This window comes from Syngnathus scovelli, chromosome 4, assembly GCF_024217435.2.
Source record: "Syngnathus scovelli strain Florida chromosome 4, RoL_Ssco_1.2, whole genome shotgun sequence".
Lineage (NCBI taxonomy): Eukaryota > Metazoa > Chordata > Actinopteri > Syngnathiformes > Syngnathidae > Syngnathus > Syngnathus scovelli.
In genome coordinates, this window is record NC_090850.1 from 20,437,705 (window position 1) to 20,461,317 (window position 23,613).

Here is a 23,613-nt window from a genome sequence, read left to right on the forward strand (position 1 = left end):
CAGGGGAGAAACCTTTTGCCTGCTTTGTTTGTGGTAAAAGTTTTGCTTACAATGGAATTTTAAGAATACATACTGGAGGAAAAACCTTTTGCATGCCCCATTTGTGATGAAAGATTCTCTGGAAAATCAGGGTTAACAATCTACACTGAACTTTTGACAACACAAAAAAAAAAAGTGCAGACTGTATTTAAAACATTCATATATATGTGTGATGCAGCTCAACTCAACACATAGCGGGGGAAGATGATGAGGACCATTGTGGGGCTTCCCGAGAAACCCCAGTCTTACCTCTGCAATCATATCTGAAGCAGAGAAACCTTGTACCTGCTCAAATTGTTGTAAAAGATTCTGTCTAAGGACCAATTTAACAATGCACATATGTCAACACACTGAAGAGAAACATTTTGCATGTTCAGTTTGGGTTCAAAGATTCTCCGGAGAGACACACGCACGAAGGAGCACACGCTTGGGAGAAACCTTTTTCCTGTTCAGTTTGGAATCAAAGATTCTCTTTAAACCATGATTTGCTAACACACACTAGAGAAAAAAAAACTTAATTTTATGCGGTAAAAGATTCAACCAGAAAGGAAATTCAAGAATAAGCACTGGAGAGAAACCATTTGGCTGCTCAGTTAGTGGTCAAATATTTTCTGCAAGTGGAGGCCTAAAAATGCACACAAGAACACACACTGGAGAATAATCTTTCAGTTGCGGCGCATATGATAAAATATTCTCTATGAAGAGACACAAACGCTGGTGTAAATAAAAGATTAAAATAAAAGAAACTGATTCTTTGTAGCAAATGGTAAACATGTATTTATGATCATAAATAAACGCAGGTGGTTTTGCGAATGTATTTATGAATGTAATATTGTTTGTATTTCGAAAAGAGAAGTAAATTTATTATTAAAATTATGATGGATAATAATGAGTAGAATTTTGCTGCTTGATTCATTTTCCACATGACTTTTGTCATTAACAAATGCATGAAAATAACGACAAACAGTATTCTTAAAATCCTTTTATTAATCTATTCTTTCTCTGTGTCACGGGCATTTAATTAATTCAATCTACATATAAAACGATAGAAATGTTACAAAAGGACTTAAAGAAAGATGACAAAACTAGCAGGCTTGCTCTCATTGTACTTTATGTACATTTTTAACATGCTTTTTCAGGTGTCCAGACTGTGTAAATTGTTTCGGGCAATGTGGGCAGGAGTGTGGTTTCTCTCCTGTATGAATATACTTATGTCTCTTCAGGTTGGTCTGGTCGAAAAATCCTTTGCCGCAATAGGGGCACCAATGTCTTTTCTCGCCGCGATGCCACCTCAGGTGGGCGCTGAGTTCGGTGCTCCTCAAAAACCTTTTCTCGCACAAGTGGCAGTGATAGGGTTTCTCCCCGTTGTGGCCTCGTATGTGGGTCTCCACGTCTCGTTTTGTGAAGAAGGCTTTGCTGCACAGCTGGCAAATGAAGGGCTTCATTTTTCCGTGTACCATCTGGACGTGTTTGGTGAGGTCGAATTTGTAGACGAAGCCTTTCCCGCACTGCTTGCAAACGTGCTTCCTCTCCTTGCGATGTACTTTCATGTGTCGTTTCAAGCCCCTGCCGTTGGGAAAGTTCTTCGGGCAAAGTTTGCAACAAAATGGCCTGTGGCCCGTATGCAGTTTGATGTGACTATTGAGGGACGTACTGTCGCAAAGGATGCGGCCGCAATACCTGCACTGGTTCTTAAGCAGCTCCTTCTTAGAGATGACAAATCGAAGCGGCTGGGGGGTTTCTCCTACTCGCACGATCGGAGACGGCCATTTGTTTCCCGCAGGCTGGTGAATGATCGGCTTAGTTGTATTGGATTCGGTTTTAATCATTTTGACTGATTTCTTTGTGTCCTGCACGTTTGGATTTTCTTCAACGGTAGACTTTTGATTGGATCCCGATTTTTCCCTCGTCTTAACCACACTGCCGTTAGCCAATTTGGGCGATTGGACACTCGAGGAACCGCTTTTCGCTCCTAATGAATCTGATTCTTGTTTAGCGATTAGCTCTTCGGGAGCCTTGTAAATCCAGAGCGGTTCACTTGGAGCATTTTTCATACCGGTGGGATGTAATTGGAATTTTTGCTCGCTCGTGATTTTCGTCTTTTCTTTTTTTATTTTATCGACAGGCTGGTGTCGAGGCAGATTTATATTTTTCTCATGAGCGATTTTCGTACGAGAGAGACGATTCTTGGAAGTCTTAGCGGTGGAATCTTTACGTGACCTTACACGCACATTAGCGGCTGTGTGCGGCGACGGGATGACGAACAAAGCGCCTTTTAGAGATAACCGACACAAACGTACCATCGGGTTTCGGGTTCTGACAGAAACAGTCTTACTTTGAGTGATGGTCGCACTCTTCTGTTGATTCCTGAGACTTGGTCGGGAAAAGGTATTTTCTTTGGGTGGCCCCGTGGGAACTGGAACAGGCTTCGGGGTAGGATCTTGAACGGTTTCCAATTTGGCTTTCTTGCCTGTCTGCGGTTCTGGTTCGGTTTTTGTTCTTTTAGTCTGAGAGTATGTATTGCGGGTGGTGCGAGGATGGACAATGATGGATTCTTTGCCAAGCTTTTTCCCGCCACGGGCATCGGACAAAATTTGGGGTTGCGCAGATTTGTTTGGTGATGCCTACAAAATACAAGAAGAAGAATTTATTCACATTTTCTATTATGAAGATATTTGAGGACAAAAGAATGGGAAAATTTTTATCACCTTTTCAGCATTTTGAATTACAGGCGCCAAGCACACCTGTGCAAGCAACTGGATTTGGGTCAAAGGCAAGTGAGGTCCACATAACTCCTCCGGGATGGTAGAAGAGCCGTTTAAATCTGGACAGGAGCTGGTTGAGACTTGCGATGGATGGGTTGTCGTTTTTAATGCCTGGTCATCGAGGAGAGACGAGGCGCTATCGCCTGCTGGTACGGATTCGCTATCATCGTTTAACGATTGTGGAAGCAAAACTGAGACAGCGGACAGACGTGGCAGCCTTTCGAGTTTGATGAGTGGGACGAGAGGACGAGAGTTTCTGGGCACACCCTCGCTCGACGATGCTGCCGCTTCTTCCTCGGGAGTTAAATTTGGGCAAAAGCTTGCTGGCTCTGATGAAGGTTCCATTTGCGGAGATGTCGGTGGAGTCGGACTTGACAATGACTCGGCTTGTTCTCCGGGAGTTTTTTCTTCACTGATGTTCATCTGCTCTGATTCCGGTCGTGGGGGTGACAACGAGCCCGTTATCGCTACGCTCTTAGTTGCTGCTTGCTCGCCTGGACTTATTTGGAAACCATCACAAAAGTTTGTCTGCGGTGATGAAGGTTCGGCTTGCTGAAACGAGAATTGATTTTGATCTGAGGTGACTTGAGCGACTGCGTTTGGTTCCTCTGATGATGTCATAGCGACGGCTGGTCCAATTGCATCCTGGTTGAGTGTCTCCGGTAATTGCGGCGGGCTGGCCTCGACATCGGGAGCTCTGCGGATGATTATTTTGACTTTTTTAAACACCGTCGGGTTTGACCTTTGTTGCGTTGAGCCGATTGTTTTGTCGGAGGTGACGAGGGGAGCAGATGTGCGGGAGTTAACCTTCCTTTTCCTTCGAAAGAGTCCGAAAGATGAAGATGCGACACGCTTATTGCGGGCGGGTTTCACTTTTGACACCGAGATCTGATTTGGGGAAAGGGGAGCGGTTGTTTCTTGTGGATGAAGGGATGGCGATTTGACTTTAAGGGGGGCGGGGTCTGGGACCACGGTTGCCCCGAGAGAATTGCTGGTCGCTGATGATGTTGATGCCATGTCAGAAGAAGCAACGCCATCTTGTTGTTGATGCTCTGAAGCGGCGCCGATGTTGAACTGATTGTCGGATTGTGTCGTACGAGCGTCAAAAAGCGTCTCGTCTGTTGTGACCTCTTCCACGCCGTTGCCACTTACATCAGCGGTCGGCGGCGAGGGCAACGGAGACGACACCACAGATGCCAAAGGAGAACCAAGACAGCAGTCTTGGGGTGTCGGCACTTCTTGCGGGGCGCTACGATTCTTGGAGTGACCCATTGCGTCGAGGAGAAGGATTGCATCCTGGACCGTTGCGGAGCCGCTACACATTGCTTGCGGAAATGAATTCACAATCTTAGGCGTCGTTATGTTTCTTTCGGTATCGTTTTGGGCTCCTGTTTCCCACTCGGTCTTAACTTTCGCCAAGATATATTTTGCTTTTTCTCCTAGCTGTTTGTTCCAAAGTGTCGACTCGACGTTCAGTACGTCTCCCAATGACGGCAGCTCAGTTCGAACCTCTGATTCCTCCGACGATTGAGCTGAGATTTGACCAGCTTCTACGTCATTAATTCCAGCGAGTGAGATGACATAATTTACAGGCTGGATTGATTGATTGGGTGCCTCGGGTAAATTGTGACCCCCGTCCAAACTAGTCACTTGAGTGTCTTGTCTTTTTCTGAGCTCTTCGGTCAAACATTGTTGGCTAATCTCAGGGTCTCTGATTTCATTTTCACAAGCGGTGGTTGGTGGTGGATCTAAGAAAAGTGACACAACAATTAAAGTGTGTTAACCATTTTCACTGAATAATTTTATAATCTGTTAATATTTTATGTATGATTTAACTTCTCACCTGGAAATGTGCACAATATGTTTTGGCTGGCAACAGTGGGCTCAGAGTCCTTTCAAATAAAAGAAAGGAAAAAAACAAAAAATAGTCACGATAATCTGTCAAACCTCATCTGACACCAAGTGTCAAAATCTCAGGTATCGATCCAATTGATTTTTTTTTTATACCATTTCACATGCATACCTCATGGTTTGGAATAGAAACGGTCATGTCTGGATTTTCTTCTTTTTCAGCAACACCATCATGGTTGTTTAGGACAATGTACAGCATTTGCTCTTCTTTACATTGTTTGACTTGTTCCTCTCCACTTTGCACCACTGGTTGAGCTACCATCCAAAGATGGTAAGGAAGAATATCTGCAAACATTTGGACAAAGTCATTGATTGATTGACTCTAACTAAAGTCTGTCATTCTTCTTCCAATTTTTTTTTAATATTGGGATTTTAACATTTTTGACGGGCTATAGCACCCTCTCACCACGCTGTAGCAACGTGGAATCCCGCTAGCAGGTTCAGCAGTACATGTAATACACATGTAATACGTTGTAATGTACCATTATAATCATGTAATACCGAGTGAGGAGTGGAATAAACATTACTGGGAAACGAACGAGACAACTACGTAATAATAAGGCAACGATCGCCTTAGAATTGCGTGTTCACGCGTAACAACGAGGTCTAAAAGACCAGAGAAAATTTCGGAAGAATTTGGAGAGGAACAAAAGTATCGAAACTCACGTACCACATTGCACAGCTGTATCCTGGATATTCGAACAGCCATTTTGGCCGGGCTCTTTAATGGCATTGATTTTCGCATTAGCTATTTGTCTGCATGTTGTTTTCAGGGCCTCGTTTTCCGTCTTCACCTTTGACAATTCTGCTTTTAATTCATCAACCACCGTTTCAAAAAGTTTAGTCGTTTCTGCGACCGTACTTTTAACCAACCGGTCTATAAAACAGGCGTACTTAGTTTGAAAATCTTCCGTTGACATGATAAGATGCGAGTTTTTAACTTAAGTCATAAAAATTCGGTCCGATGGACTCAATTGTCCGTCGAGATACACCGCGACGGCTATTTTCAAGATGGCTGCCATGTACGTCACGAGTGTGCGCGCGAATGTCCTACGTCACATTTACGGCCTTTGTTTATTGGTCGGTAGGGGGCGCAATACTGTCATCAACTGGGCTTAAGTGGCATCACCCCTGCCTATGAACCGATATAAAATGTCTTTTTTTTTGCAGTATTATATTTGTGTTATCTCAAAATATTTAATGAAGTTCGCTGTATTGTTTGTGTTCACGTTCGTGGCATGACTACTGTTGAGTTGCATGTACACATTTTAAGCAACCCTGATTTCCCAGCAGGTTTTGAACGTCCCACGGTCCTTCTTTCGAGGGCATCCGGGACCTCCCTCAAATGACATCATCATTACGCGCCAGAAAGTAAAGCAAAGACCATCCAACAGCGCTTGCACTCTAACGGAAACTTATCTCCTTCTATTTGACTGCATCAGATAAACACACGATTTATGTGGTGAATCAACGACTAAAGAGGTAAGTTACAGGAGCTTACAGGGGATGCTTTGAGAATAATTGTCAATTTTGGCTATGTGAAGCCCTTTGAGACTGTTTGTGATTTAGGGCTATACAAATAAACTTGACTTGACTTGACTTGACTTGACTTGACTTGACTTGACTTGACTTACAGAAGTACGGGCCTCTTTTATTAGCATGAAAGCTACCACATTGCTAACTTTATGATACTTAGCTTATTTTCTTGCCAATCTAGCTCAATATTGCTGCATAAATATGAGATAGCCAATATTCAATTACCTCAACAAATAGCTCGCTCGCCGCTGTCCAAAAGACACTTTTGTTTGCGAAACATTTTTGAATAATTGTTGTGATTGTAGGGTGAAAATGTTTGCAAGGATCACAGTAAAGCACGTGGAGGAAAAGGACAGTAGTCGTCGACGACTGGAAGATCTTTGGCTGCAGCCTTATGTTCTGTTACGCAGAGCTGGTTAGTACTTGCTTAAGAAAAAACTATTTTCTATTATGAATCCTCTCCCAGTGTTTATTTTATCTAAATCATGTGTGATAGGCAGATTGAAGAAGTCCTTCTATAGGTTTTGCCAGTTTCTCTTCCACTGTAACTTTTGTGTTTGCCTTGTTCTGCAGACATCAGTGAAATTATTGGTCGTAAGCAGCAGGTGCCAGAGCGCAGTTGCCCTAAAGAGGAAGTTGTGGGCGAAGAGCTCCACCCCTTGAATGAACAAATGGAGCAGATGTTTCTTTGCACCATAAACAAGGAGGAAGAGCCGGAGCCTCCTTGTATTAAAGAGGAAGGAGAATATGAGGTAAGCAAAGGGGCGGAGCCTCCAAGCTGCAGCTCAAGTCAACAAATGACCAGAGAAGGTGATGAAGACCATTGTGGAGGAGCACAAGCAGCTCCACCATCAGATAGTGATGACATGTCATCACATGCTCCTTCTGGTGGTGATGTGTCTCAAAACAAACGCACGCAATGTTCTCAGTGTGGGAAATGTTATGCTAATAAGACTGCTTTGAATCGGCACATGAAATCGCACGCAAAGAAAAGGTTTTCCTGCTCAGATTGTGGCCAAAAATTCCATTGGAGTTGCCATTTAGAAAGGCACCGAAAAATCCACACTGACGAGAAACCTTTTTCATGCTCATATTGTGGCCAAAAATTCTTTCTGAGAGAACATTTAAAAAGTCACACAACAATGCACACTGGCGAGAAACCTTTTTCATGCTCACTCTGTGGCAAAAAATTCTCTCAGAGGCATAATTTAAAAAGGCACACAATGATCCACACTGATGAGAAACCTTTTTCATGCTCACTCTGTGGCCAAAAATTCTATCACAAGTTCAATTTAAGAACACACACCAGAAGACACACTAAGGAGAAACCTTTTTCATGCGCAGTTTGTGGCCAAAGATTTTCAGCGAACAAAATTCTCACAGCTCATGTAAGAATCCACACTGGTGAGAAACCTTTTTCATGCTCAGTTTGTGGCGAAAGATTTTCAGCAAAGGCAAGCTTAGAAATGCACACAAGCATCCACACTGTTGAGAAACCTTTTTCATGCTCAGTTTGTGGCCAAAAATTCTCTGAGAAGAAAGTTTTTATACATCATAAAAGAATCCACACTGGTGAGAAACCTTTTTCCTGCTTAGTGTGTGGCAAAAAATTCTCTACCAAGCGATCTGTGAAATGTCATACAACAATCCATACTGGGGAGAAACCTTATTCATGCTCAGTTTGTGGCAAAAAATTCTTTTGGAAGGAAACTCTAACACGACATACAAGAACCCACACTGGTGAGGAACCTTTTTCATGCTCAGTTTGTGGCAAAAAATTCTCTCTGAAGGAAGCTCTAACGCGACATATAAGAACCCACACTGGTGAGAAACCTTTTTCATGCTCAGTTTGTGGCAAAAAATTCTCTCTGAAGGAAGCTCTAACGCGACATATAAGAACCCACACTGGTGAGAAACCTTTTTCATGCTCAGTTTGTGGCCAAGTATTCTCTCAGAAGAATTATCTAACACGACATACAAGAACCCACACTGGTGAGAAACCTTTTTCATGCTCAGTTTGTGGCCAAGTATTCTCTGAGAAGCAATATCTAACACGACATATAAGAACCCACACTGGTGAGAAACCTTTTTCATGCTCAGTTTGTGGCCAAGTATTCTCTGAGAAGCAATATCTAACACGACATATAAGAACCCACACTGGTGAGAAACCTTTTTCATGCTCAGTTTGTGGCAAAAAATTCTCTCTGAAGGAAACTCTAACGCGACATATAAGAATCCACACTGGTGAGAAACCTTTTTCATGCTTAGTTTGTGGCCAAAAATTCTCTCGGAAGAGAATTCTAACATATCATACAAGAACCCACACTGGTGAGAAACCTTTTTCATGCTCAGTTTGTGGCAAAAAATTCTCTCTGAAGGAAGCTCTAACGCGACATATAAGAACCCACACTGGTGAGAAACCTTTTTCATGCTCAGTTTGTGGCCAAAAATTCTCTCGGAAGAGAATTCTAACACATCATACAAGAACCCACACTGGTGAGAAACCTTTTTCATGCTCGGTTTGTGGCAAAAAATTATCTGAGAAGAGATCTCTAACACGTCATATAAGAACCCACACTGGTGAGAACCTATTGAGAATTCCCGAGTGTGTTGGGGAGATGAGCGATGATCCGTGAAGTTTTCACCTTCTGTTTGAGCAGACTTCATGAGTTTTTGCATCAATGAGAATTCTATTCTATGTACCTTCTGATTGGGATGCTGAACTCCTTTCCTTCACCACAGTGAGAAGTTCATATTTTCATTGTAATTATTTTGAGAATACGGTAATCCCTCGCTACATCGCGGCTTTGTACATTGCAGACTTTTTTTCCAAATTGAAAACAATAAATAAACTCACCAATTGGAAATAGAACTTCTAAATTGAGGAATTACGGCATGAAAGTTGCTCACACAATTGCAGAATGTACACTTGTACCTTTTTATACAAAAAAATTTATAATAATTTTTAAGTTCTAAAAACATATTTACAATATTGTACCTTGTTATAATGTTTTTATACAATTAAGAAGAGTTCTGAAAAAATTTACTGTATGTACATTTGTACCTTGTTATAAAAAAATATAATAAAAGCATTCTAAAAACATATTTACAGTGTGTATACTTTAGCTACATTTACATGTTACACACACACGTATGATATTTATATTATACATTATTTTCTGTATGTCATTTATACTACATAATATAGTATTTACATGTTTGAAACTATTATTTAATGTTCCAATGATAACATGTCACTAGTTAACGTATACGTACTCGTGAATGAAGGCAAATAATTCATAGCATTTTTTCTCAACACATTGCTCACACAAATTAAACATTGATGCTCTCTAGGGGGCGTGCGTTATTTAAAGGTTACACTAGAGATAAACTAGCAGCTCATATTGGTTAACTGTCAACTTGTATTTTCCCTTTTGGGCTTTTATTTAGTTCTCCAATACGGAGTTGGCCTTAAGGCTTCATAAGAAGTGACACATGGACAAGCCAGCGTAATAATCAATAAGAAAAGGTTGTTGTTATTTTTGAGATATGACTCAGAAATCACGGCCTGACCGAATGATCATTTCTTACACGTGGTAAATTCAGGAAATAGTCTTAGCCCAAGACTGGAGCCAGTGATAACAGGAAACAGTGTATGAAAGGTTTCCATACTTGGGAAATGATTAATACATGAGAAAATAGCAATTAGAAAATCTGCAAATTAATAGTCTCTTTTATTTATTTATTTTTCTGATCATTTAAATGATCATATCACAATTCTGCAGAATTTCCTCACACCAAAAATAAAACACATTATTCCCCATTTTAACTTAAAGTCTTTCAATACAGCGACATCAGGGCTGACTTGAATGTCCCAACTAATGAAGTGTTTCACATTTCGCTCGATTTAAATAACACGGCATATTACACACTGTGTAAATGTCACCATGTCACATGCTGGCTCATGTGTTATGACATCACACTGCCCCAGGATGGAGATTACGTCATAGTTGCGCTCTATTTTTAAACAAAGTCAACAATGTGAATTGCCAACATGGCGGAAATAACGAGAAGAAAAATATCAAGAAGTGTTGATTTTCAGTTTTGCTGAAAATTGTAGCTTGTTGGCTAATGTGCTTGTGTAGCGCAAAAATAACAGATTTTAAGGCGTCACTTTGACTCACTAAGGCAAGAATTAATGCATGTCTTAGCATAATTAGCTCTTGAAAATAGAATAAAACATCACAAATGGTGTCACGCAGAATTTAAGCCAATATTTACAAGTATACAAAAGAAAACAACACGTTAGCGAGCTAAGCTAACAAACAAGCTTCAGGTTGTACCGCTTGTGCAGAGCTATTGCTTTTTTGCGCTTGACCGATTGGGAATAAACATTCGTCTCGAACACGTTACAATGAAATCAACAAAAAAAACAAATCAAATTCTCTATCAATCATTTCTACTAGACGTCTGATTGGATGGCATGCCAACGAGCGGTCTCCCCGGGGGCCCGGTTGCACATTTCCTTCCAGTGTCCTCTCCCGGCCTCCGAAACATGACCACCAATCAGCACGCGGCCCAAAATGCTACTCTTGGTATACAGACGACCCTGTGAACGGGAAAATAACATCGGTATTTGAGTTCATCTCATTATTTAGAGTGACTCGTATCGAAATGTCTTCACAATAATCGAGGGAATCGTTTTTTTTTCGATACCTGCATGATTATGAACTCAAAAAGCAACGGCAGATGAGCGACGTCGCCGAGCGGCAAGTCGAACAAGAAAGGTGCGTTCCAAACGGGACTGGAACCGCAGGCGGCTTTGGTCTCCTTGGTGCTGATTACTTTTCCGTCGTGATGCAACTTGACGATGATGTAGTGGACTGAGGAGGAAAAACATGGCACCGGTATTTCGCATCAGCATTGTCAACGGTCCAAAGAAAATGCAGCTCCCCCTTTTTTTTAATCATTTTAATTGGATTGCTTAATAATTCAAATGTCTTTTTATGGTGGTGACACATTCCTGGAAGCGTGGGGACTCTGGGGGTAACAAAGTGGAATGAATTTATCCGGAAACGTCAACGCTAGTTTTTGTTGTCTTGCTTTTTGCGCGCCAGTGAAGCGAAGCTGGAAATGAGATGCTAAGTAGACGCGAGAGGAACCGACATGGCTTCCTAATCGGGTTATACAACAAGACGGTGAAGAGTCATCGCGTGTTTTGTCGTTTCTAATACGTAGTAGAAAAGGAATCCCTCGCAGTTCCATAACGGGTTCATCAACGATCATAATCGGAGTCAATTGTATCGTACGTCTAAAGTGATTCGCACCGGTGTTGTAATTGGAGTGAATCTGAACACAGGCAATCGTACGGTATTGTACCGTATTTTCCGCACTATAAGGCGCACCTAAAACCCTCCAATTTTCTCAAAAGCCGACAGTGGGCCTTATAATAAGGTGCGCCTTATATATGGACCAATATTAAGCCACTACAGCAGGCGTGTCCAAAGTCCGACCCGCCGGCCAAATGTATATACATATCTTATATATGGACAAAGCTTTAAAATGGGCCATTCATGGAAGGTGTGCCTTATAATCCGGTGCACTTTATATATGGACAAAAATTTAAAAATGGGCCATTCATTGAAGGTGCACTTTATAATCCGGTGCGCCTTATAGTGTGGAAAATACGGTAATTGAAATCATAATTGGTGTTGATCATATTGTAAATGGAGATTTTTTTTATCGTTGAAATGTATTATACCGTATTGTCAAAGGAGTGGATTATACTATACTGTAATTGGAGTGAATCATATGGTGATAGGAGTCGATCGAATCATATTGTAATCTGAGTGAATCATACACCAGTGGGGTGAATTTGTTCGGTAATCGGGGTCATCATAATTAGAGTGGTTCATGTAATGTCACAAGGGTAAATTAGATCAAATCATAATTTGAATGAATACCACGGAAGTAAATAGTATCAAGATAATCGAACTGAATCAATTGTATCATGAGAGTGAATCATATTGGACTGAGTCATGTGCCGTTACCTGGTGCGCCAGGGATGCGCGTGAGCTTGGCCAGCTGGTCGGCTTTCCGCACCATCACCTTGATGCGCCGGGCCGGCACCTGGTACTGGAGCAGCACAAAGATCTGACCCAATGATCTCAACGCACATGGCGAGCTCTTCCTGCGTGACCACGAATCCTGTGAGCTCATACTCTGAGGAACATCAACACAACAATGGGATATTTATTGAAGGAGTCATTTAGGCAGCAGATGTTCCCTGGTGCATCCCAAAATAGATCCCAGTCATTTTTGAGTATCTGAGGGATGTGACATCACTTCCTGTCTGGAGGTATTCCGACATCCTTTGCTAAGTACCCAGCCGAGCGTGTACGTGTTCTGATAAAATCACTTTTGCGTCACTCGCTTGCTCCATCGAATCTTCAGAGCGCAACCGACTTGAAAAGATCGACTTTGGTCATAAATCAAGTGTGTGGGCGCCCGGCGTTACGTCACGGGCGCCGCACCTCACGCACACGTCCAAACGGATCAGTCAATTCCAATCTGGAGGGGAACGCGATGAGCCAGACGGGCTTTCACAAAAATTAGACTTGGCACAATCTGCGGAGTTATTTATCAACACTGGCAGAGTTCCAGGATGGCGCATCGACAATTTGCTGCTCATTTTGACCATGATGAAGAAAAGTGAAGCACAAAGCTAACTAGTGATTATAAGCATGCATCAATTTACCTTCTTGAGTTTACTTTTGGCAGGGCTGAGCTCCCTCGTGCAAGTCGCCGTCGTGTCGGGCTCCCAGTCCAGGTGCTGGCAGGGCAGCTCCACCACACCCAGGGCTACCTCCCGTAGGCCAGAGAAGTCACGGCTGTAGACCTCTAGTTTCAGCGTACATGCCCGTAGCCTCTCCAAGGAGCCCGCTTGGAGAGCTACGTTCTGGCTTTGCAGCTCCGGGCTGAAACTGCGGCGCCGGGATGCCACCTGGCACGGTACTGGGCACACTGGAGGTAGGCTAGCCCGCACCAAAACCCGGTTACTCCGCCTCCTACCGGACACCCCCAGGATGTTGATTACCAGGGTACCACTTGAGGAGTAGAGCAGGGAGAAGTGGAGCAAGGGAGTCGGCTTGGTTGGGGTCGTTGTGGAGCCGTATTGGAATGGAGACAGCGCACCCTGGTGGCTCAAACTTTCCCCACTCACTGTGCTGCGTCGACTTTTCACCCAGCGAGATTTGGGAACCAGTTTGGTGAGCGAAGGCAAGGAGGCCCGACTGTGGCTCGAATTTTGACGGGACGGTAAAGGATCGAGCGGGGAACTGAGGCGGCGCAGTGGAGACAAGGACCGGGAATCCAACGGGAGATCGCTGAGATCGTCCTCGGATGGGGATGAGCTACTTTTAGGTGATGTGTAGTCCAGAATGTCGCCGTCAAGTTCTTCGTATTGTTGCCGGACGGGCCGCGTGCTCAGCGCCGGCGTCACCGTCACGGTCACCCGTTCGTTGGGGTGAGAGCACAAAATGCCCGACTCCTTATCATCATCTGAGGGCACGTTCTTCTTTGGCCTGCAGTAGAGGATGAAGGCGAGGACCACGCAGTAGCACAAGATGGCCAGGAGAACGGCTAGCAGGATCTGCAGATGAACTGGAGGCAACCATATTTTCAGTCTGAGAACTCTTTTGCATCTGTGATAACTATAAACATTTACTGTTCAAAGTGAAGCTTGAGTATTCTGACAGCGAGGACCAGACCAGGTCAAGGACCAGACTAAAATTTTGAAGACGTAAATGAGTTAGACTCATCTTAATGAGATCAATCAGGAAACGTCCCTCATTTATCACAATCGCTTAAGACATTGTCAAAAAGCCAGACAGAGGATATGATAAATTTCCTGACAGCCAGACAGCAAGTGTCCTCATATAATATGATCACATGATTTAATTTAAATGTCCAATCAGGGGCTCAGAAGCTATAAAATTCATCCACTCATCATCCAATTTGTAAAATATGTTTTATATATATATATTTGGTTAGAGCAACATCAATCGGAGTTCAGGGATCCCCCTCAAGTTCTTTGTTGATCCGAGAAAAAATTATTTAACATTAGGAAAATCGTGCACACTATCAAACGAACAAGATGCTATCTCAATTTATTCACAAGTTTGCATAGTCAGCAGGATTTGTTTTTGCTCTGGTGCTTTAACTCAGGAATTCATTATGCAGTAGCTATGTAACTTCATTAGGACCATGTTTGGTTCATAATATTTTGCTTAAGCACTGATTAAATAAGTTAAAGCCTGCAGCTCCAAAGTGTTATTTTTGGTTAAATAAATAAATAAATACATAAATTGATAAATACATAAAATGCTTCTTACCTGGCAGAATGTAGTGCGACATGACTGTGTCCAACACTCTTCAACATGTGGAATCAGTGTGAGCCCACCAGCATCAGCATCAAAATTCATATGATGCGCTCTCTCTCTCTCTCTCTCTCTCTCTCTCTCTCTCTCTCTCTCTCTCTCTCTCTCTCTCTCTCTCTCTCTCTCTCTCTCTGTATAAAATTGCCCTAGAATATTTTATTAGTGCACAAGCCTGTTTAATGCATATGCACCTTAATGTTATTTTTCAAAAATTGAATATAATTGGACGATCTGAAAGCGGCCAAATATACAGTTTAAGATCGTTCTACAGTGCCCCCTGCTGGGATGAACTGTACTGTACCGTACCAGGGGTAGGCAAAAATTCGTGATCAAGGGACTTCTGTTGTATTTAAAAACAGAGTGAAGGGCCAGGTTATTTGTAGATTACAAACGATTATTCAATAAAATAACATTGTTGAATTATTTATTTACCAATTCTTTGAATGCTATCTTACAAATATATAAATGCATCAAATAAATAATTGCATCAAACCAATCAATCAATCAATCAATCAATCAATCAATCAATCAATCAATCAATCAATACAACGGAAAAGGCGCCTCAGGAGCCACCATCTGATTGGTTAGTTAGAGCCAATGTGTGAATGGAGCGCCATCCAATGAAATTCTCTTAAACTGCTCCGCTCAAATGCAGGCAGTTAGCAATTTTTTTTCAATTGCAAGACGCGCTTGCCAGTCACGCAGAAGGATGACAATCTATCGAGCGGAGCTGTATTTTCAATATTTCTTTATTTTATGGCTCCTCGCGAATGTCAGCTCACTGGACCCGAGGATGATATTCACAAAGGAAGGTAGGTGACCTCTACGTTATCAAAGCAGAAGGCAAAGACAGTTGAGACGCAAACAAGATAAGACAAACTGGCGGTAAAGCGAACAAAAAAGTACTTGTTTTTAAACTCCACATGTTTTAGAAGTAGCAAAAAGTTGTAGTTATCCATCCATCTTCTATACCAGAACTTCTGAAATGAATATAAGCAGTTATATTATATAGTCTATATATATATATATATATATATAGTCTATATATATATATATAGTCTCTGATGAAGGCGGAAGAAACCGCCGAAACATGTCAGGTGAATAACCTAAAACAATTTGTTTGATATAAAAGAAACCAGTGAAGTGATTAAGCAGTTATATTGCTTAAATATCCATCCATCCATCCATCCATCCATCCATCCATCCATCCATCCATCCATCCATCCATCCATCCATCCATCCATCCATCCATCCATCCATCCATCCATCCATCCATCCATCCATCCATTTTCTGAACCGCTTAGTCCCCACGGGGGTCGCGGGCGTGCTGGAGCCTATCCCAGCTGTCATCGGGCAGTAGGCGGGGGACACCCTGAACCGGTTGCCAGCCAATTGCATTTTTTATTGCTTAAATAAATAAATAAATTCATAAATACACAAAATAAATAAATGTAGTTTTGTAAGATGGAGTTGTAGTTTTCCGAGAAGCTTTGTTCAAATCCCATGTGAAAAGTAATTTAATAAACATGCAAGTCTCTGTGGTCGGATTCAAAGCGTATGCCGCAAATTTGACTTTGACCTTATTTAATTTACATTTCATCTAAATTGTCTTTTGATGTTTCCTCTGGCAGAGCTCACCCTTAAAAGTGTGATGTTACCAGAGGGAGTTCATACACTTCTATTTCCAGAAAGAGATTATAATAAGATCATGGCTGTAGGAAAAAGACATCTGATCCCTCTCAACTTCCATTCTCCTTCTAAGGTAACCAATAAAACCTCTAAAATGCTTAAATAATTAAAGTGTAACTAAATATGGCTGAATAACTTCAGGTCATCGAGGTCGTCTCTGAAGATCGATTTTGGCTTTGTCAATTTTTTTAAAATTGAAGATGAGCAATTCAGTTGACAAAATGACATTTTAAATAATTCTGTCGCTGGTATCGACAGATGAAGTCTCATTATTTGTCCTCATTAAATGATCATTTTTAGACCAATTAAGTCCAACTGATGATTTGTCGCAGCATGTTAAGGCTTAATTTGATAAACTCAATAAAATGATCATTCCAATCATTTTTCCATTGCAGGCTCCCGTGGAACGTAATTTGCTGTGGGCCGAGTGCATTAAAAATGAAGCGTCGGCAAACGTGAGACACACAAACGCAGCTCTCTTATTACTTGGTCCTCACTTCTTAAAATGTCCTCCAGAATTGCAACTATGAGGTGATGTTGGCCCATGAGAGAGAAGACGCCAGCCGAGTGTTTCTGTGCGGGACGGACGGAGCGGAGACACTTTGCTGCGATACGGTGAGACACAGAAAATGAACGAGACGCTGGTGTCTTGTTACTGACCTCCCATATCGCTTTGTAGAAGCCGTCAGAAAAACCTCCCGTCTGCACGCTAGCCGACGACCTGAAAAGAATCCAAAAGAGCATCCGAGGTTTTGTCTTGAAGGATGCTGAACATTCTGCTCTCGTTGGTAAGTTTCAGCCTAATGGATTGTGTAGACAAAAAAATCTCAACACCAAGCACAAATTTTTAATTTAATTCCAGAATCTGCAGAAGGTTCCTCACTGTACGTCACGTATTCCGGCTCGCAGGAGTTCGTGGGCGTCCATAAGTTCGGAAAGAACAGAGTGGGACCGGCTAACCACGATAAAGGTAACGTGAATAGTCGGAAAAATTGCTGGTAACATCACTATTTTTTAAAAGTGAAGATATTTTGCTTTGACACATAAAGTCGATACACAATTTACAGGCCAAATATACCGTAATTTCCGGACTATAAGCCGTGACTTTTTCCCAAAATTTTGAACCCTGTGGCTTATAGTCAGGTGCGGCTTATATAAGATTTATGTATTTATGGATTTTTACGGCTTTCTGTGTCCTGTCTTTCTTTGTAAAGAACTCATTTGCACGGTGCGGCTTATGTAAGAAAAAAACTAAAATATCCCTGAATTTTAGCTGGTGCGGCTTATAGTCCGGAAATTACGGTAATTACACCGCGGGCCAAATTTGGCCCACAAGCCAAGAGTTTGACACCCCTGCAAAATGGGATTGTCTTCAGTTTTCTTATGTAACAAACAGGTGTGCCTCTCACCGCAGGCAAGGCAAATGTGACATTTTAAATAAAATTATCCTATTATAATATTTGTGTTTTTAAAATAGCTTAGCTGTTGTTCTGCCTGTAGAGCAGCATTACCTGGGGTTGGTCATGAGCAAACGCAAGGACGAGCCATTGCAGGACAAAGTTTACGCCTTCTACAAGGAGAGGAATAAAGATTTGAATGTATGGAGCAGCACGTGGCTTCCGTACATCTCCCAGTTTTGCTTGGTGAGTGATAAATCCAATCGTGGCGTGAAAGTGACCCAACAAATTTGATTTAAAAAAAAAAAATACGCACAAGAAACCCTAAAGCGTATCAAGATGGTTATTTTGCATCTCACCAGGCGGACATGGGCGGCCCCAAAAACAACCTGCAGTTCACGTGGACCTCCCAGATGAGCGCCAGACTCTCCTGTGGTGACCCAATGAGCAAAAGGCAATTTTACGAGATGGTCGATATTGCCACCGTGCACGCGGAACGATGGCAGGACACCCGTGTTTATGCGCTCTTCAGGAACGAATGGTACGATTTAAAACACAATTATTAAGAAACTGGAAGGTAAGTTTTCAAAGCGGTGTCTTCGTCGCAGGGACATGAGCGCCGTATGCGTTTACGCTATGCAGGACATCCAGGACGTCTTTAGCAACTCGCCGTTTAAAGGCTCAGATCATCAGAGGGGCCGGTCCAGACAGGTACGAACATTTAAATAACTCAATTGAGACTTTGGAGGATTCAACTAATCATATTTTTCTTTTCAGTGTGTTGCAGACAGCACACGTCTCTCTATGGACATCTTGAAGATGACCCAGATGAACTCTGAGATGGAGAAGTTGGTGAAGCCTTTGAAGAACTCAGGCCCACTTCTCATAAGCCACCACGTCTACACTCACATCCTCACAGACACTGATTCCGCAAAGGAACACACGCTTCTCTTTTTGACTCGAAGTGAGTATCGGGCTACCGAAACCGATCTGGCAACTCTTGCTTGCTGGAAACGGATCTCACTAGGTCATTGTTTTGCATTGCAAAATAATCCACTGCATGTTCTTCTTGCACAAAAGAACTCCTGTTAGACCTAAGGCAGGGGTGTCAGATTAATTTTTTTCGTGGGCTGCATTGTAGTCATAGCTTCTTTCGGAGGGCCATTATGACTGTGAAAGTAAAAGCTGCAAAACAAACTGACAAATAACTCGTTTTCAAATCAGACGAGTAAAAACTGGTCAAAAAAAAGATATTAAAAGTGAAAACAATTTGCAATTCTAGTAATGACACACGAATTTGATGCACATAAAATGATCTGGTGGGACGTGTCTGGCCTTGGGTTTGACCATTGTGGCCGAAGGGGACAAAGCCTCGTTGTAATATACAATTCGACTTGTTGTTGCTCAAAAATGGCAGAGTCAGTGGGATGTAGGGTCAGACTGTGGTGGCACAATCTTCCTGTTAAAAATTTGAGCAACACTTGCTCAGTCACATACCACAGAAGCTGATGCCACCCAACTAAAAGTCAATTTTCTGGTTGCTTTAAAATAACACAGTAAATATAGAAACAGCTCTGATTATTCATGACCCAGTGGGAAGTAAACTCATGCTGACTTCCTGAAGAAAGTTCGGCATGGGCTTACTTCTGTAATTCTATTTTAGCTTGACAAATGTCATTTGAAATACTTTTGGAGAAGTATCAGAGTTGAAGAATCTTTTAGCCAATCAGAAGCCTGAATAAAATCATTGTCCAGAAAAGAATTGGAGGAAACATATTGTGGACTTATTTATTTTTCTAAGATGCCTGAAGAAAGAAATTTGTTGATTTATGACAAAACCCAAAAATCTGAGGGGATTTTTTGGTGGTCTCTGACTTGCTGTTTGTTTTCCACCAGAATGCGGAGGAGTGGACAAGTTGGCGGTGAACAATAGCACAGCTTTCATTATCGCAGAGTACAGACCATTTTCCCAAAGAGCTCATATCGACAGCATCACCCTCCATCCTTCCTCTGTGAGTCGATGAAAGACAACATCCACTCCGCTGGCCAAATGCATTTCGATCTCACATTAAACTTTCCGCAGAAACAACTCTACATCAGCTCTCACCGTCAGATCGTCCAGATGGACGTGGCAGATTGCAACCATTATGGAGACATGTGCGAGGAGTGCGTGTTAGCACGAGATCCGTACTGCGGCTGGGACAGCACCGGATGCACCGCCACGACCACAACTAGGTCTGACACACCTTTTTGCATATAGATTCCCCGAAGTGTGAACATGGTGGTTAAAAAAATGATCACACCTCTCCAGGAAACAGACATAAGTCTCAGTTGAGTAGATTCATATCTGTAGTTCTCGCTTTACCGGTTAGCCCTGGATGTGTAGACATTTTTTATATTAGTCAGAAAAATAACCAGGGGGGAGATTGAATCAAACGATTCACCTTTGACTCGTTCATCATCGTGAAGTGACGACATGACTTTTCTTTATTTGATAAAATGATTCAGCGTGACTGATTTGAGTTTGTTCATCAGTGTTGACTCATGTTGATTACAGTAAGAGTTTCAGGTTGTGACATTGGAAGTTTCACGCCCCCCCCCAAGTATTCCAAAGTTCTAATATGTAAAATCTGTATTATGAAGTTGTGATATTTTAATATCTTACTTTGAGTCCTATTAATACATGTATGTTTTGTTTGACAGCGGCAAAGTGGTTCAGGATGTGAATTCAGGAAATTATCACTTGTGCAGGTCTTCACTTCATCCTCACTTCAGCAAAGGTTTGTACAATAAAAAAAATAGCACAAAACAATCAATATAAATATAACGTTCCACATTTGTAGCTTCTTAGTGATTACAACATGCGTAACGTCTGAATTGCAAATATGAACACACCCATGAAACTGACAAAGCAGCAGTGTCAATACCGGTCATGGGATTTGCATGACATGACCTTCTGCTATGTGGGCGTACGTGCACATGTTTTATCCAGAACAACAGTCAGCTTGTTGATATAAAAACCTCTTTTTTCCGTCAACCACATATGGGAACCGAAACTGTTGAGTAATTTCAAAAGTGAAAAATTATAGTCACAAGCTAAAAAAGTCACAATGTACAAATAAATGCTAAAGAGTTGTTACAATACATTTGATAAGTGATAAAGACAGACAAGCTAACTAATATATGTGCTAAATGCTAACAATTAGCATTTCCAGCATTTCTTTAATGATAAAAACATGGCCAAAAATGACGTAAGTTTAGCTCAAGTGTCATCAAAAAATAGCGCTTGCATGTATTAGTCAAATGCTAACAAATCCGTACAATTACCTTGTATGTACTAATTGCTAACAAATGTTTGCCTTAGCGTGCGGTAAGAAAACTTCCGTAATTGCCCCCGTGGGGATAGTTTTCTGAATCTCATTCAGAAGCGAAAGAAATTATCGTAGTATAAATAGTTTAGATGGATGAATATGAACAGAACGTAGCATTAGCATACTTTTGTTGCGCACTCCTAAAGATTGTGTGATTTGACACTGTATAACACTTTTCTGAACAATTAGCATCTTTGCTAATGAGCGGTGTCCTGCCTGGACCACCAGCAACACAAAATGAGGCGGTTGAGACTTTTTGTGCCATGATTCATTTCCACATATTTCGCAATAAGTCGGAAATCTTGTTTACAGTGATTGATCGCTCAAGCATGCCCGAGATGCCAGTCACGCTTTCTCACGGGTCCCAATACGTCCTCCGTTGCCCCATGGGGTCTCACCACGCCCAGTACAGCTGGCATCACGAAGACGGGGGAGTCACGCCCTGCTCCTGGAGCTCGTACGGGTGCCTTCTCTTAATCGACAAAGAGCAGGAGGGCGCGTACACGTGCGTGTCAGAGGAAAGGGGATTCAGCCGTGTGCTAGCCCGCTACGCCGTCAAGGGCAGCGCCACGTCAGCGAGACCCTCTATCGGGCTCCTGTTTTGGTTCTGTGCTCTGACTGCTCTCATCCAAATAATAACGTAAGAAAATCGGACAACAATTGCAATTTTGACTTTATGCAATTTATTATTATGCTAGGTTAAAAAATGTACTGGAAATTATTTGCAGCACTTCCCTTTTCTACGTTTTTATCTTGCAACCTTGTTATGAAAATTTATTTTTACAATAAATGTCTGAGAAATGTCCGGAAGGAAGAAGGTTCCAAATTTGCACCACACTTCTTGCAACAGACTGCTTGCACATGCTGTTGTCTCGAGATATGTCAAAACTTCCTCAAGCGTGAGGTTGGCCAACATTCAACTTGTAATTGCTTCTCTGACACGGCCCTTTACCAACTTCCTTTTCCGATTAATCAAAAGGTCAAACAGGATCTAGCCTAGATCCTGTTTGACAATCTAGATTCTAGAGTTACCGAGCAACAAGCTTGGCTAGTTAGTTATGTGCGGGAAAAAAAAAACTAAAAATTCAGCAGCCTGACTGCTTTCTTTGACGTCTACCTTCAGTGTTTATGCGAATTGCTTTCTTTAACTTTTTGTACTATGAAGAGGGCTTGGGTAGCATCAAACAAATGGCAATACAGTAACACAGTCTCTGGGGCAATGCTGCCCTCTGCTGGACATACTTGGAAACGACTCTTGTTTGCATGTGTGCATGCGTGCTGATAGGAATGATAAGAGTAGAGGGTGTGGGCATAAAGGGGCATAAAAAGGGGTGGTCTGATGATAAGAGTAGAGGGTGGGGGCATAAAGGGGGATAAAAAGGGGTGGTTTGATCTCTGCCTCTTTATCTGCTTCTAGTTAAGATGACACGATAGCAGTAATTGTTCCGGACCACTAATCAGTAAATCCAGCGCATGTGTTTGCCACTTTATGTGTGTGTGCTTCCATCATGCGTCATCAAGTTTTTTATTTGAGTTTTTTTCCACAGTGAATAGCAATTTTGCACTATTGTAGTGTTTTTGTACTGTACAGCAATTTCAAAGGTCTATTTCAACTTTGCCAGGGTCATACGGGGGTCACGCCTTGTACAGAAGATGCCTACTTCCGTAGTTGTTTATGGACATTTTAATTGGGGGTGGAGGGGTAAAAGAGTCCTGCTTTGATGGCCAGGGAGGCCTCTGACCACGACCATTACGCCAGACCTCGATTAGCTGAATGGTTTTAGAGGTTTTATAGCCGTGAGCTCATCGTAGCGTCAGCCCCATCTCATTAGCTGCTTGATTGGTGGGGTAGGACCTGCAGCTTCCATCTTTGGAGCAGTTGGAAAGTCCCCCTAATGTTTAGCAGTGACGTCAAGATTTGGGAGAGCTAAGTGGAATTTGTGCTTCATGTTGTTAGCGTCCGGTACGATTTGCATTTGGTTCATTACGGAAAGTCGTGGGACTTCCTGACCCCGCTGGGGATTGTGGGTATTCTGTTGAATTATACGGTCGTCACCGATGGAGGGATATTGTTTATTCAATCAGGACGTCGCTGATGCGGCCTTCGAGCGCCCATCAATCACCACGAAAGAGCCTCCTCGGCTCCACGCTCAACGTAACCCAAAAACAGTTAGAGCTTTTTCATTGGCACTGTTGCGCAAGAGTTTTTTCTATGAAAAAAAAAGAGATACAAAGCTGTAAATATTTTTCAAAAATCGTTATCTCTTTTAGAATTTAATTTATTATATTATTTTATATAAACATATGGGAGGAAAGCCAGAAAACAAATATTGTTTTATGGGGAGAAAAAGCCATTGAAAAAAACATTTATTGTTTTTAAACTTTTTATTTAAGGAGACTTTTTGTGGCTGAAAAGTTGCCATAGCGACATGAAGGCTTTAAAAAAAAAAAAAAAAAAAATATATAT

The 23,613-nt window shown here is 42.0% G+C and overlaps 4 protein-coding genes across 6 annotated transcripts; 2 read left to right on the top strand and 2 right to left on the bottom strand.

Annotated features, from left to right (window-relative positions):
- Positions 1 to 1,031: 1,031 nt before the first annotated feature.
- LOC125966669 (uncharacterized) lies at positions 1,032 to 5,740 on the bottom strand. The gene is made up of 5 exons (XM_049717046.2): positions 5,386 to 5,740; positions 4,828 to 5,000; positions 4,648 to 4,696; positions 2,748 to 4,552; positions 1,032 to 2,663 (listed from the first exon to the last, which is right to left on the bottom strand). Exons 1-5 carry the CDS (start codon positions 5,633 to 5,635, stop codon positions 1,140 to 1,142), a joined length of 3,801 nt encoding a protein of 1,266 aa, XP_049573003.1. The 5' UTR covers positions 5,636 to 5,740; the 3' UTR covers positions 1,032 to 1,139.
- Positions 5,741 to 6,053: 313 nt separating this feature from the next.
- Positions 6,054 to 9,356, top strand: LOC125966686 (zinc finger protein 271). Its single transcript, XM_049717076.1, has 3 exons — positions 6,054 to 6,197; positions 6,557 to 6,666; positions 6,825 to 9,356. The coding sequence occupies exons 2-3, from the start codon at positions 6,564 to 6,566 to the stop codon at positions 8,885 to 8,887; spliced, it is 2,166 nt and encodes a 721-aa protein (XP_049573033.1). The 5' UTR covers positions 6,054 to 6,197; positions 6,557 to 6,563; the 3' UTR covers positions 8,888 to 9,356.
- A 610-nt stretch (positions 9,357 to 9,966) lies between these two features.
- Positions 9,967 to 15,153, bottom strand: LOC125966705 (synaptotagmin-5). Its single transcript, XM_049717115.2, has 5 exons — positions 14,645 to 15,153; positions 13,009 to 13,913; positions 12,302 to 12,473; positions 10,968 to 11,134; positions 9,967 to 10,860 (listed from the first exon to the last, which is right to left on the bottom strand). Exons 1-5 carry the CDS (start codon positions 14,664 to 14,666, stop codon positions 10,714 to 10,716), a joined length of 1,413 nt encoding a protein of 470 aa, XP_049573072.1. The 5' UTR covers positions 14,667 to 15,153; the 3' UTR covers positions 9,967 to 10,713.
- Positions 15,154 to 15,337: 184 nt separating this feature from the next.
- LOC125966692 (semaphorin-7A) lies at positions 15,338 to 21,951 on the top strand. Of its 3 annotated transcripts, none has more exons than XM_049717096.1 (14): positions 15,338 to 15,501; positions 16,321 to 16,451; positions 16,774 to 16,833; positions 16,895 to 16,993; positions 17,058 to 17,166; positions 17,241 to 17,348; positions 17,861 to 18,021; positions 18,138 to 18,316; positions 18,384 to 18,486; positions 18,553 to 18,739; positions 19,672 to 19,787; positions 19,859 to 20,010; positions 20,479 to 20,555; positions 21,459 to 21,951. In XM_049717096.1, the coding sequence occupies exons 1-14, from the start codon at positions 15,339 to 15,341 to the stop codon at positions 21,788 to 21,790; spliced, it is 1,977 nt and encodes a 658-aa protein (XP_049573053.1). In that variant the 5' UTR covers position 15,338; the 3' UTR covers positions 21,791 to 21,951. The 3 variants fall into 3 exon arrangements, with proteins under 3 accessions (XP_049573053.1, XP_049573055.1, XP_049573054.1); XM_049717098.1 differs by having other exon boundaries at positions 17,879 to 18,021; XM_049717097.1 differs by having other exon boundaries at positions 17,061 to 17,166.
- The last annotated feature ends 1,662 nt before the right edge of the window (positions 21,952 to 23,613 follow it).